The following is a 15,456-nucleotide window of genomic DNA, read 5'->3' as shown; positions in this document are numbered from 1 at the left end:
TAATGTGCTATGAGACATTTTGCATATTTAAGAGTATGCAAAATGTCTTGTACCACACTGGAATTCATTTTGACAAGGCTTTATATAGCATTTATTTATACTCGTCTTCTACTTTAAGGGAATAGGGATAATGCTTGCTACTCTTTGAATGGAAGTAACAAAAGGTAATGCTTATTGATTTGTTTCCCTCGTATAAAAAACCAAAAAAACAAAACCACAACACAAAAAATAAAATAAAAGCAATCAAAAGTGGAAGCTTGTTTAATATTGCTCTACCATCATCCTGAAAGGCATAATCATTTGAGTTACACATCTGAACTGATTGGAGTTACAGAATCATATCTCCTTTTTGCATTTAACAATATATACAATATAAAATAAATACATTTACACAAATGGACATTGGTTGGAGCACACGGTATGATACACATCACAAAAATATACAGTTGATTGCTTTACAGATGTGAAGCCCATCTACAGCTATAGACATGTTTTTTTACTACTGGCTATTATGCAACTCCTGGATTATTATAAGCAGTTTAATTTTTTTTTTTTTGTCCTTTTGCAATCTTTGCACGATAAGACTGCCATAAAATGTCTTCCTAGGCAGGTAAACAGAGACGCTTAAATAATTAAAATACAATCACCAACACCCATTTTCTCTTCTATAAGAAAAATAGCAGTTTTAATTTTTTATATCTTTTTACGTTATCATTTAAATGCAAAATAGTGGAATAAATACAACAATCTGATCTGATTGAAACAAATGTGTAACTTCAAGGAGTCACACAATCATATTGCTTTAAATAAGAAAAAAAATTAAAAAATGAAGCAAAAAATAGAAATTAAATTGTTATGGCTAAAACATACACCTTTTGAAATTTACCCAACACTTCACATTAAGTAAGTGGTCTTGAAAGTACTCTTCTCCAGCAAGGTTTAAGATGAACAATACTATAAAGCCCGTGCAGTTCTTTTAGCTATAGTTCAGTTAATATGTTTACAGTCTCGAGATACTTGTTCTTTTGCAGCTCTGAAAAATTACTGAAAATGAAAACTAAACTTTGCACCGTGTGCCTTTAACACATTTCCTCTTTTTTTTGTGTGTTTTTTGTATTTCTTGAGTTGATTGGCTTTTGACTCTGAAGCCCAAGTTTTTCAATGTGATACAGCAAAAACAATATTTATATTATATATTTATATATATATAGTGTAATTGAACAGTAGCAACTTAAACCCTGCACAAACTTTCTGGAAAATATTTTTTTTGCACTCTTACATATATAAATAATCTTATAGAATCAGCACCTTTTTTCCCAGGAGTTGTATTTTTTTTTTTTTATCATTTTTAAAAAGGGATGTGCCAATTTCTGAACTCCTATCACAGCTATAAATTTCAAGTTATTGACCATCTGAATGAATTGCTAACGATGATTTATCTAGAATCACACTACAGTCACTTCTCTACTGAGAAAACACGATCTACAATATAGTCCCATATAGCTAATGATAGATACACAGTATTTTCTAGCACAAGGCCGATGTACCATCATCCTATTGTATTTTGTTTAAAGCACACAAAGTAGCAATAGTTTTGGAAACTTGTCCGCACCAAAAAAGTTTTGCAACAACACAGAGCGAGTTAATAACACCATCTGAGAGATGATTGAATAAAAGCTATATTTACAGCATTTAAAAATTAGACTTATCTATAATCTTGAAATATTCAAAGTTTTATTTCTAAGCTATACATTGGTATTCTATAATAAACTGTTACAGAAATTATCCCTTGTTTGAAAATATTACGATTTCAACGTGTATCTGTTCATAATGAGTACTTGTTTGGAGTTTCGATCTCTTAATTATTACTAGGAAGAACCTTATTACCGTAAGGAATAGAATATACTACTGTAATCTCCTGAGGAATTGTACATCCAATATTGTCTCTAATTCTACCCTGTGTCTATAAGCACACACCACAAGAATCCAAACACCACAAGAAGAACAAGACAACAGTCTTTGAATGCAACATAAGAATTCAGAAAAGCACAGCAAACATGAAACATTGAAAAGCTGAACTACATTTCTTTTGTTTGTTAGGATTACAATTTTAATTACATCTGTGTACATAGAATAAGGATGTTCACATAGTACAGGGAGCAGCTACTAACACTGGTACATTGGTATAGCATTTGATGGAGGTTATTGTTTATTGGTTATTTAGCGACTGTAGTTTTCTGGGGGCATCTAATTAGTTTATACATTAGATTACACCTCTTAACAGTCTTGAAACTGTCCGACTTCCATGCTGTGACAATACTGGTTGAAAAGCACATATACTGGTTTAGCTACTTGTTAAAGATTGCAATTTACAAAATAAAGTTTAAATTAACAGATATAGTGTAGAAGTGTTAAATTCTTGAATTTGGTCAGAAATCTACTATTCTGATTTCTTAATTTTGCAAACCTTGGCATTTGCCTTATTGCCTCTGAGTTATTATTGGTTCACAGGTCTTCATGTAAGAACTTTGTAATTTTGCAAATAACAGGCAGTATCTCATTTGTTTACAACTGAAGCAGTTAGAGATCATGTAGCGATTGTACTTATATACGGTCGCACTTTCCTAACATCTTGACAGATTTGTATTCAATATGGAGTTTGTATATATTAGACTACTCAGATATACTGTAGGTGTAATCTAATCCTTTCAGTCAGTGAACATTTAGTTATAAACTGGAGCTCATGTTAAGAAACTGGATGTTTTGGACCAGACTGGCACACAACATAAATTGCATCCGTGATAATATGCACCTTCCCTTCAACTATTGCTTTAGTAAGATAAATTCCCACATTAATAAATGGCTGAAAAGTGGTAAAGCTGGTACAAAAAAATCTCCATTAGTAAGAAGAAACAAAACAGTTAAAAAAATCTTCCGTCAGGATTCATTTGTCCTTCATTATTGTTCATCATTGTTCAAGCCAGCACAATAATGCAGTATTTTTTTTCTCTTTAGTATTGCATGAATGAATAAAGCTTAAACTATTCCCTGAAAAAGTTACATCGTAGCTAACCTAAGAAATATCTGGAAGACTTGAAAAAACAATTAAGGAATCAAATGGCTGTAACTGATCTAGATGGAAAATGCAATGATAAGAAGCAGCCGATGCATCGTCGCTTAGTCGTCTAATTAGAGACTGCTCCTATGAAATCTAATACTGCATTCAGTCAGTTCATCGTGTTGTACTGTACTGCTAGGTACGATGGTTCTCTCTTTGATTCCTTTGTCATTGGGGACATTATGGTTCATAATAAGTTCACTGGCATCCATATTATGGATTTCCATCCTTTGGCAGGCCTGGCTTCCATCTCTCTTCAATTAGAGACCTCTTTTAAAAAGTTCAGCAGCAAAGGAAAAAAAAAGAAAAGAAAAAGAAAAAAACTGAAAGAACAGAAAAGGGAAAGAGAGAAAAGAAAAAGGAAAACTGCATCAGATAGACACAGAAGAAAGAGCTGAAAGCTGCTTCACAGTCTTGCTGCTAATTTCAGTGCAGTCATTTTTTTTTCTTAATTAAACACTAAGTTTCTTTGCCATTATTATCCTGTTTATTTTCCCTTTTTTTTTCAACGTGCATGATGGGAAGGCCCATGATGCTTTAGTCAAACCTTGGCCTCCAGCATTTCCAAAAAAAGTTTGTGCATGGGAACTTTGCCTTCCAGTTTGATGTTGTAGAAATGCTGCACTGCCTTAGTGGAGGTTTGCCTCAGAAGCGGGAGAGTCATCAGCATTTTGCCAGCTCGACGTGGGTCTTCCATATGTTGACCAGCCTCGTAATCCTGCAGAGCCTCATGTAAGACATCTTGAAGTTTCTGAACTGCTTCAACATCCTCTATGTGCATTGAGTCTGCAAAACAAAGGAATAACATCAGTTTTCAGCATGGAGTGCCGGACAGCCAGCATAAGACTGTAGCTGTTTCAGGTGGTATCTGGCACTGTAATACGTAATGGCACCATATTTGTTCACAGAATTTGCCTTATGGGTTTACATAGTGTTTTTCATATTGTTTTATGAGCAAAAAAGTATTATCCATTTATTTCTATACTGGCTTTCAGGATCTTCCTTGTAGTAGCAAACATGTCATGGCATCTTGTAAAAGTGTTAAATTCATGTACAAACTGACCAAAACAAATCCATCCTCCATGCAACTAAATACTTTCTTACAGTGCCTTCCTAGCTATGCAGAACTAATAGCGCTGAGGGGGCAAAGGCCATCTGAGTCACAACGCATTGCAGCTGCTGCTGCAAGAACAACTCCTACCTCTCTGGCGCACCTGGTACCAACCCAAGGCAGAGTTTACAAAGTGAGAAGCCATTGACCAGATGGACTTTGGGCTGAAACAGGGGATGAATAGGCATGAGTCTCTTTCTACCCTCATAGGTCAATTAAAGATATTTGTTTCCCAACCAACCTTCCTTACACAGCTTTCAACTACAGTTTGCAAAGAACATCAAAGGGGTCCTTAGAAACACTTCTGCAATGCTGAATGGATAGTTCTTGCTAGATGTAGCCTACCAAGGATAGTCTGAAGTTCTTTTTTGCCAACCTAATCAAAATTAAATAAACCCAACACCTCTCTACATCTTGCTTGGTTCTGTATATTTGTTTGTGAAGTGTTTCTATGGAAAAAAAACTCTTGTGAGCTCAGAAATGAGTAGGAACCCTAGAAAAATGCACAGGAGGAACCAAACAGAAGAATGCCTTGAAAGCTTCTCTTTTTCCCAACCATATGCTTGACCCAGTAAAAGATATCACCCACAGAAATCCTTGCCCTCTGGAAAAGGTTCAAGCACTAGAAGCTGCAGGTGATAATGGGAGGCTTGGTCCAGATATATATAAAGCTTTAATCAAAACAGTTACAAAATAGAAAGATCAAATCTATGACCCTATTGAACAAAATGGGTTAATCCTACAGCCCTACGATTTTCCCTTTAACTAGCCACTATCTAAGCAACAGAAGAGAAAGTGATGAGAGCCTGGCAAAGAGTTCATCCATAAGAGATGTAGTCCACACTTTGAAAAGGTTGGAGAACAATGGCTAGGTACAGACATTCAAAAAGTCTGATGCAGAATCGACCTGTTACATAGTTTTCTGCAAACAGCATAGTTTAGATCAGTAGCAAACAGAACAGACATTTGCCCTTTGCTGGGGAGGGGGGAGGGGGTATGCAAAACTTACACCATGTTCCACCATTTTTAAACCAGTCTGCGTATGCTGAACTTACATTCTGTTATGGGTATAGCCTGGTTGTGTGTGCTTAACTTGTGTTCTGTTATGGATATAGATTGGTTTCTGATCACTTATACTGGTAAAAGTGTAATATCTGTACCTGGACATAATGTATTAATCTAAGGGCAGCAATAGTTATTGGGGACATCACTTCTAGTTGCTTATTCTACCCTAGAATCCCAACATGTCTTTCTCCTAAATGCATGGGCATAGTTTCTGACATTTTTTTTTTTTATAAAGAACATTTGCTTTATTTAGCCTTTTATTTGTGCAGCTGCCATCTTCTTCCTTTCCCTTCAGCCTGTGTAGGCTCTTAAGGCCATCCTTTTTATCTTCTAACAGGCATGCAAATTTATTAGTATTTCCTTGTCATAAGGGGACCTAACAGCCATTACATTACGTAGTTTTCTGTAAACAGCATAGGTTGGATCACTAGCAAACAGAACACAGTCACGCTTTGCTGGGGGATGGGGGAAGGAATGCTTTTTAGTCTGGAGAAGGTATCAACTCTACCACAACCAGACAGAGATGGGTCCTGGACATCCCCTAACTCTGTGAAATAGAATGAGTAACATTGCCAGGGCTTGTAATGAGTAATGCTATCATAGGCCTCACTATTTAAGCTCTGGTTTGCCCTCAGGGGAGACCAAGTGGATCTCCCTGACAGTGGTCACAAGAGCAGCAAGTAACAAGGTAGGAAAGGCAGCTATAAGCAAAATGTGGCACCACAAACCAAATGCTCCCCTAGCTATCAAAACAGAGAGGAATACAGACTTAAAGAACTTGATAAAGCCAAACAGCCAAATAGAGTATTTACCATGGAGGTTAGCTGATTTGGACCACGGCAGCCAATCAGAGGATGGGCCATGTGTAACCCTTCTGTAAGGGCATATAGCCCCAAGGGAACTATGAATTTGTGTGTGCTTACAGCAGTGATGAGGCTGTAACCAGGACTAGAGCTGGCCTGCAGTAAATCCACCTACTTCTAATCCCACTCCAAAATTCTTGCTGCTCTGACTTCAGTTTTTGACTATTTAGCAAAGATTCCATTTTCAGATGGAGAAAAGCTTAAGTAAATCTTCTTTTGTTATTGTTTTGCTTTCTTAAGCAGATTCATGCACCTGAAGGCTATTTTACACAGCACCTTATATCTGCTGTACCCTAAGAAAGATAGAACTACAGCAAATTTGGTTTTGGGACCTAGGTTTCACAGTCCCTACTCAAACAAACAGTTCGGATGGCTGTAATGTGACTAGCAATTTTGTAACAGTCAATCTGGGTAGGTTTTATCAGTCAATTTTATCAGTCAATCTGGGTAGGTTTTAAATACCCTTTTGACTTAAAAGGCATTGTTTAAAAAACACAAGCCGAACTGGTAAATAATAGGTTAAAAAGCATGGCCCATGTTTATTCTCAAAAGCAATGTGCAAATGGGAAAAAAAAGTTACAGCTTCTGCTCTAAAATAGACACTTAATTATATACAAGTTTGGATCATTTAGCACGTTTTATTGATTCTGATGACAGTTTATCTGTTAATTACACATAATGGAGTCCTATGGGGATTTTGCATGTTTAATAATTCTGGATCTTAGTGAATAGATGTCCTAAGAAGCATGCAGTCAGATATGTACTGCAGAAACTGCAAGCATCAGTTACTGTGCATCCAGGTGATCAGGTCTAGAAACATTAAACTGGGAAAAACAAAAACAAAAAATGTGGGGTAACAAAACTAGGGGTGGGGGGAAGGAAATTCAAGGGAATGTTGGCACTGGCCAAAGTGCTCCCATCCTCCACTTCTACAAAATTTTATTATTTTTTTAATAAAGAGATCAGCTTTTGCATTTTGTAGAATAATGTTTACCTTTGACAATCAAAGGTGAATCCCTGATTTTTTTTGTGTGTGTACTGCAAATTAGGGGTTAATAAAAGCCCTTATGGGTATGCATATTTTGATGTTAATCATGTCTATGTAATCATCGAGTAAATCTACCAAATTCAGCATCCATATACACACACTGCTCCTGCCCACCCACTGGACTCCAGTTGGAGTCATTTCTTTCCAAACACTTCCACTGCATTCTGTGGCCATATCTGAAGGATGATGTATGAGCTGTGGATAATGGTTCTTGTGACAGATCAGAGCTGCTGTATGCAAGAGAAATGTCTTCCTTTAGAAATTTTCAGCTGCAGAAAGGGAGCAACATATTCTGACCATGAAGGTTTGTCAGTTTGCACCCTCTACAAAATTATCTATATAAAGTGAGCAGATCTTTGTTCCAGGCAGTTGCTAAGAAATTTGAAAGTTCAAAGATCAAAATCTCAGTGGGTGCATCTACATGTACAATTAATGCTAAACAATAAACTCCAGTGCATATTGCAGTGGAGCGTATTGCTCCCGGGCACCGTGTCCACACATGCACTCTGGAGTGCAGCACACTGAGCCAGGTCAGAACAGCCCTGGCTGGCAAGGGGCCCAGGGAGTCAGCCTGCCAGCCCAGGGCTGCTCTGACCTGGCTCAACATCCTGTAGAGGGGTTGGCTGGGGCATGAGGATGCTTCAGTGTGGGGCTAGCTGGCAGGCAGTCCTTGCACTGAAGCACCCTCATGCCCTAGCCAGCTCCGTCAGTGCCTACATGTGCACTGCTCCATGGTAAATAATGCCACCACAGGATACTACTTCTATTTACAAGTACTAACCTATGGTGCTGTTTATTAGTTTACTGTGACCTAATAGGGCCACATGTGTCAATGTGGAGACTTTACTGCAGAGCTAATAGGGCAGCTCCGCAGTAAACATCTTGTGTAGAGTGCTCAGTGTGTTGTGCTGTTTTTTACTAAAATCAACTGTATAGACATGTAAAAGTTCAGATGAGAATTCAGCCATTTAACTTTGACTAACACATATACATACAGAGGTGAAAAGTAAAGAAGAATCTCTGATGTGGCATAGCTCTCGAATCCTGGATTCTCAAAAGAAAAGTATTCTCTTATGGCTGCCTTCCCCTTCCATCAGGGAACATCTAACATCCCTGTGGTAATGACAGAATTTGCTTACATGAACAAGTAATAGCAGTTAAGTGTTTAAAGTATTTTTGCTGTTTTTAATTCTGTTCAGAGCTGGAAACAAAATGGCCAGCCAGCTCTCCACATGCCACATGCATGTACTCTATAGGCAGGCTTGATTCATGGACATCAGTTTGGGAGCCTGTGCCCTTTGGAGATATATTGCAGTATGTCAAGTAAATGAGGTGAGAACAAATAGCAGAGAGATATGCTCATAAACAGTGATTAAGACTTCAAACTATTCTTTAAAGACTGTGGTTTAGCTTGAATTTTTTTAAATCATTTAATCAAATTACTTTGATAATTTAACTTCCCGTTTACAGGAAAGATTCAAACTCATTTCAGCTTTACTCATTCTAGGGTCTGCTAATGCTTAAATGCAAACTCACTAAATCTGTGCTATTTAATTAGACCATGATTCAGCTGGCAGACTGCTCAGAAAAACAGTAATCTCTACTAAGATCCTTCTTCAACTTCTAACCTTGCAGTTTGGAGTGCCAACCCAGACCTGATATTAAATAAATCTTAATCATGCTGGTATTTGTTGTTTTTTTAAATAAGGAAGAAAGTCCAAAGTGCTGAACTAGCCAAAATAAAAACTTAAAAGAATCTTCAAACAACTATAAACTGGCAGCTTCAAAGATGATAGGTAAACCCAGAGGCAGATGAACTTAGTTTTCATATACCCTGACCACACTAGGAAATGATGGGGAGGTCAACAAGCATTCATATAATTTAACATAAAACCATCTTTCCAGAGAAAAAAGAAATAATTATCATATAAAATGCAATCACATGTTAAACAAAACTGTTTTAAATGCTCTGCCTATTCCAGCAAAGTTACTCTGCAAGTGAAATTGTAAACAACTATCTCCCTCATAGACAGCCTGTATAATTTACAGTTACCATTCTAAAAGGTATTGTCCAGAAGAAATCTACACCCAGATGTGGGATGCTTTCAAATCAGTGTCTAGTTTAACAATGAAATTAAATAGGGACAGGAAAAAACACTCTCATTCGGAAGTAAGCAAGATTTGATCTTAAATGTCCTGAAAAAAAGCAGCCCAGCTTGGTGAAATTGAAGATTTCAAGAGCCAAGCACAGGAACTCACTGATATACCAAACACTACATGCTGCTGAGAGCAGGGGTTTCAGGGTTGGACTGGGGAAAGATGTAGTTGTTCAGTGTTGCAAATGGGAGAGTGTAAAATCAACAAATTAGGGCATTGGCTCATTGAGCTCTGCCCTGAGGATCATTTTATCCATGCACATACTTTGTTTCCCTATTGCATCATGGGAAAAGAGAATTCAAACTCTTTCAGTCAGCTGCAGGGCAACCTGGATGATTATATCTTTGTGCAGAAATGAGAGGAAACTAGGCTTTTTCTTTGAGATCACCACAAAGTTTAGATAGAAACTCAGATTATATCTGCTTCATTTAGAATCATGCTTCATTTTAACCACAGAAAACAAACACCTAACCACCCAGGAATAATATGGGATACTTCACAAAGGGTGAAAAACAGGAAACAATTGGAATATACCTGAAAGAATCCTACTGGTGCCTTGCAGAAAGTTAAGAAGGGTGTATTCTATATCATTTATGTACTTAATATCACTAGGAAAATAACATGGAAGAAATGAAATCCGTGGGTCTCAAATGAAGAATTGCTCCATGGCAGAATACAGAGAGCAAAAAAAAAAAAATTAGAATGACTCCAGTAGCAAAGGGTAGGCAGCAGAGAGCAGAACAGGCAGGTGTAAATAGGATGTGGTTTAAAGGTAACCACTTGTAAGTAGCATGAGAAAGTCACCACCAAGAAAATGGTGGTTTCTGTATGGCTAAGGAGTGATTTTCAATAGTGTTCTATGAGATCCTTTTATGGGTACTTTGGGGTACCATGCAATATTAACACTGTTAGGTGTGAAACACCTACTCATGATTCAGAAGGTAAACCCAGAGATTTCAAATAGAACTCCACAGTGTCAAAAACTTATTTGTGGTCTGTGACTTGTGGTCTCTCTGAGTTCTTTGCAACAGAAAAACTGCTCTAGTATTTTTTGTAGTCCAAACCCAAGTGAAAGCTATGAGCCAGCATTGTTGGAGGGTTGCCTTATGTGTAATGAGGGGTACCTTGAGTATAAAAAGTTTCACAAGTCAAAAATGGATCCAATCAAGTTGAGCACTTGTGAGATCCTGAACCAACTAGATAAGATCAAGAACAAGAAAACTAGTAATTATAATGATTTTAAATAAGTTCTGGACAGCAGGATCCAAACCTGCATTTTTTCTTCAAGATGAATTTGGTCATCTGCCTTTATTCTCTAGTTGACAATAATGAAGCAAAAACACTCCATGAATTACCACCATTTGCAGTGTTTACTCAGGGATGTTCTATTTTGAAACTGAAAGGCTGCAGGGTCCAGGGGGAGGGGAATTGGCAGGTTTGGCAGGTCTGCAGGGAAGGGTTGGTAGGTCCTCCTGGGGGTGTTGTCTGGTCAAGGCAGAGCTAAAGATAGCCCAGTCAGGGTTGGGAGGTGAGATTAGCACAGCACTGGGGCTAGGGCAAATGCCTTGGTTTTTCCAGATCTAAGACTGTGCTGCGAATCTGTACAGGCATGCAGAAGACTGAGTTAATTCTGTCTTAGATCAGGTTAAACCTTTCTCAATCTAAGTTAGTGCACCTCCTGAAGGCCTGCAAAACTGGGCATTTAGATTGACCTAACCTTTGTTAGGTCAATCTAAATGTAATGCATGTACATATCCTAAATCACTAATACCCTGCTCCAGGAATGCACCTGAACGCAAGTCATTCCACTCCTAATTAGGAATTAAGCAGATGCCTAATTTTGAGGCCATGTGTAAACAATCTTCCTAAACAAATCTTTTCTGGAATCAGAGTCCTAATGCTGGACATAAGAATATACACAAGTAGAATACTTTCTACAATTAAAAGTATATGGCAGAAGTAGTCTGAAGCTAGGTATACTTTTAGTACACTAGAAGTAGGTAGACTATTTCAATCAGAATATATATTGGAATTTAGAAAGGAACAAATGAAGAGATACCTAGTGACTCTGAACAGTAGCACCCAGAAAAAGGTAGCTATAGCATACAGAATAAACAGAAAGAAAATAGAATTTCAGTGAACATGGAGGCTATTCCAGTATACAATGACCTGGTTTACTTTTAGGAAAAAACATGAAAGCTGAACCTCACACCATTGATGAGCAGTGAGGAGAATGATTTTATTGTAACAATCAATGAATAAAAACCAGTCCAAGAAACACCTCGGTTTATTCCAGGAGGCAGGCAGGATTGACAGTGTAATAAAAACAGCACGTTTAAGATTACAATAAATTAAAAATAGGCAAATTGTCTTTTCTTGTCCCTAAATCTGCTTACATTTCACTAGGATGGATGGGAAGGATAATGAATCTGTAGACAATTCAGCAATGCAGAATGAATTGGATAATGCAAAATACTTTGAACACATATCAAGAGGAAATAGCAAGGCCCAGGAGAAAAGGAGGTTGCAAGACAGAATAACAGGGAAAGATATCAAAGGAAAGACAAAGTTGGTTGGATAACATTGAGTCCTATTCCTCCCATGAACGAACCAACTATCACTGTAACATAGAGAAAGAGCTACTTGTATTCTGCAGTAAAAACAGAGTGAATAACCAAGTGTATTCACAGTTGTGTTGGTGCCACCATGGTTAATGTAACTGTTTTTAATTGGTTGATCTGGGTTTGCTATGTGGCCAACGGGCATGGCTGATAGGGTCTGGCTAAGGCAGGGGCACTAAGGAACTTGATACTATTACCAGTTCTGGCATAGAGTTGCTCTGGGCACTTCATCTCTTGCTACCTCCTGTTCATAGTGTATACAATGGGAATAATATCTGTCTAAATCCACAAATAAGAAAACACTTGTTTTAGGTGCTCAGGTGATAATTTGGGTTCCAGAGAAAAATCTACTTAATAAAATACTAGCAGGCAGGGTAAAAAGGAACATATCTAAAAAAATCTGGATGTCATCTATATGATAATATAAAAAAAATCAACCTGGGACACGAACATATGACAATCTTTCCTATATTTGTGTCTTAAACATATATCAGACATTCTACAGTATAACAGGAAAGCAGCTAATTCTTTGTGCTGCTTATATTAGCCACAAGATATATTTGTACATATTGATGATACTATTGCAGATGCATATGTATGAATTCTAACACTAACATGATCCAGAAATAATACCATGCATTAAATTACCCACAAAAGATGGCATCCCTACAAACTAGATACACTCTATTACAATATACCATATACCAGAGTCTGTATTGGCAAGAAAGAAAATATAGATTCCATGGAAGAGGCAGTTTGTGTGGTTCTGACAAAAACATTTACATGAAAGCACTATTTCACAGGAGTAATATCTCATTGCTCTGAGTACAGAATTGTGGGGAAGGAAAAGCAAGTTAAATTGCTAGTATGGGCCAAATTTGCCAATGGCCTAAGTGGGAGGTTTACTTAATTGATGTCTGTCCTGTATTTCAGTGTACTCTGATAGACAAGAGAATTCCTGATTCTGTCTCCTTGAGTATATTATTCAGATAAGTGTCCGCAATGCGGAGCAGAGAAAGTCTTTCTGTTGCTTAAGATGGTGAAGCTCTGGCCTAGGGCTGGGGCTTAGGGTCAAATTTTTAACTAAACTTGGGTAGAGAGTGGTCAGTTTTCATCACCCACAACAGGGCCAGATTTTTTGTGACTTCAAGCTTCATTTATGCACATAAAAAGGGCCCAGATTTTCAAGCATTCTGAACTCTTCGGAAAATCTGGCCATTTGCTCCGGTGCCTAAATAGAAGCTGAACTATCTGGAAAAATCTGGCACCATTCATGGATGCTGAGTTCTTTAGAAAACTCTGTGCTAAAGGAATAATCTGGTCTTTACTGAATAAGCAGTTCCAAAAAAGACTGCTCACCTGCATCTCTCTGCTTAGTATTACCTAATCAATATAGGAGAGCACTTTGTAATAACATAGAGAGATGAGCGGGTCACCTTCTACATATGTGCATGCACACACACTCATACTTTCTGTAGACATTTCATCTATGCCTGAGGAAGTAATTGGTGCATGCATGCTTTGGAAAATGCTCAAAGTTGTTTTTCTGTGCAAATAAACAAAGAGCTCATTGGTACCATATTGTTTCATTTGGGCAGAGCATAATTGCTCGTCTGCTTTTATGTCTGGTTGGGAAGTTGTGAGGAAAAAAGGAAGGAAGGAAAAAAAAAGTAATATTGACAGGACAACCATTACCAGTGAGTCACTTTGCTGGTATTCAAGCATAAAGAGTGCATTAATTATTATTGAATCAAGCCAGATGTTTAAAACTAAGCTGATAATTTAGATAAATCTCATACTAAGCACTGCAGATCACAAACGAACTACTGTAATCATGTCTCTATATATTTCCCTGTACACAGGTTGCCAGTATAAACTGCACAACCACTTACGCTATTATGTAGATATATAAGCTTTGCAGACTTTTGGTGAACTCTTATTTCATCTGTAACTAAATATTATTTAATACGAAGTCTAGAAAATTAATAGAAAGCAAAATTACTGTAGCCAACATGTAAAAGTGAAATGTTGCTAATCATTACCTCAGTATGTTACCTTCCCACTACTTTTAGAAAGAAGATGGGAAAGGGAAATTCAGATATTATAGTGTAGAAACTGCTTAAGCATATCCTAGAAGAACTTAATATTTAAATATATATGTATTTCAAGCTACTTCGTTTTGTTGGAAAAAACAAAGAACCTTATGGTATTTATTTAATTCAATCAAGATTAAAACAATCTACTGTACCTTTCTTGCTGCCGGTGAATACCAGCAATGAAAACAATATAACATTATATCATAAATCACTAATGCAGACACAATGTCAGAAGCCCCCCCCCCCCCCCCCCCTTGTTAACTGTATATACCGGAGTTAATAGGATACTTTTATTAGAAAAAAACTGATCCCACAAAAAGTGTATAAAAGCTGCAAGATTTCTCACTACATGTGATCCTTCCCCCCCCCCCCGCTACAGATATAAAATGAGTCTGTTAATTTTAAGCTGAGAAAATAAATCCCCAAGCAATGCGAGGAATATTTGAAGGAAAAGATGTGACAACAACAAAATATGTTTAAAACCAAATGACTAAATAATGATTTTCAGAGTCCTATTTTAGACCCTGTTCACATTAATCAAATTAACGTAACACTGAATTAGCTTCCTATTTTTTATATGAAAAAGATCATACTGGTCTTTTAGTGGAATTTGCAGCCTCTGATTTTTTAAAAGGGAGGCTATAGTTTTGCAGGGGCAATTTCACTTGTATATATGAGTACAATGATTGGTATAAGTCAGATATCTAACAACCTGAGTTGTATGTGCACACTTAAACTGAAATCTTTAATGCTAGCAGTGGAAACATTCTGTTAAAACAAAGTCAAGTTGGTGTAAGGTAGCTGTCTTGTATATCATATCCTCTTTCCATTAGTTTAGGTTAAAATCAACATATGATTTAATTAAAATATGGGGAGGAGGAGTTTTCGTTTTAACATGCTTTGAATTTAATACATTAAACCATATTTCTCACTGACATTATTTAGTCCTAGTTATAATTTACGTTTAAGTTTATAGGAATTGCAACCAATTAAGCTACAGATTATTGTGGCTCATTATATGTAGAACATACTATTAGACTTTCTTTTAAATAATGCCTTACAGAGTCATCCATTACTACTCACTACCACTGGGAAAAAAAAGAGATACTTAGCTTCTTACCCCTCTCCTTTTTTCTTTCTTATGTAAGCTTTAGAAATGTTTCTTGTGCAAATAGTTTTATATTTGCAAATTAAAAAACAAAACAGTACAAAAGTGTTCAGTTTAGACTTCTAAAATGTCATGATTTTGATATTCTGTTCATTGAATATAATCTTAGGAAATGCTTTTCCTGTAAGTGAGAAGTATTTTGAACTTTCCATGCTTTGCTCAAAAATAAATCCAGTTCCAAGAAAAAAAAAGAAAGATGGGTTTTGGTC

General features: G+C 36.9%; 1 protein-coding gene across 12 annotated transcripts in view; it reads right to left on the bottom strand.

Moving 5' to 3' along the window:
• Window positions 1-245: 245 nt before the first annotated feature.
• Window positions 246-15,456, bottom strand: part of ESRRG (estrogen related receptor gamma) — a 518,556-nt gene continuing 503,345 nt past the window's right edge. For all 12 annotated transcript variants that reach the window (XM_059717755.1, XM_059717759.1, XM_059717757.1 and 9 more), the window contains one exon: window positions 246-3,904. In XM_059717755.1, the coding sequence (XP_059573738.1) occupies window positions 3,660-3,904 (245 nt within the window). In that variant the 3' untranslated portion in view covers window positions 246-3,659. The remainder of the gene's footprint in view (window positions 3,905-15,456) is intronic.

Source organism: Alligator mississippiensis, chromosome 1 (assembly GCF_030867095.1).
Source record: "Alligator mississippiensis isolate rAllMis1 chromosome 1, rAllMis1, whole genome shotgun sequence".
Classification (NCBI taxonomy): domain Eukaryota; kingdom Metazoa; phylum Chordata; order Crocodylia; family Alligatoridae; genus Alligator; species Alligator mississippiensis.
The sequence above is the reverse complement of the archived record's forward strand: the minus strand, read 5'-3'. Positions and strand labels throughout refer to the sequence as shown.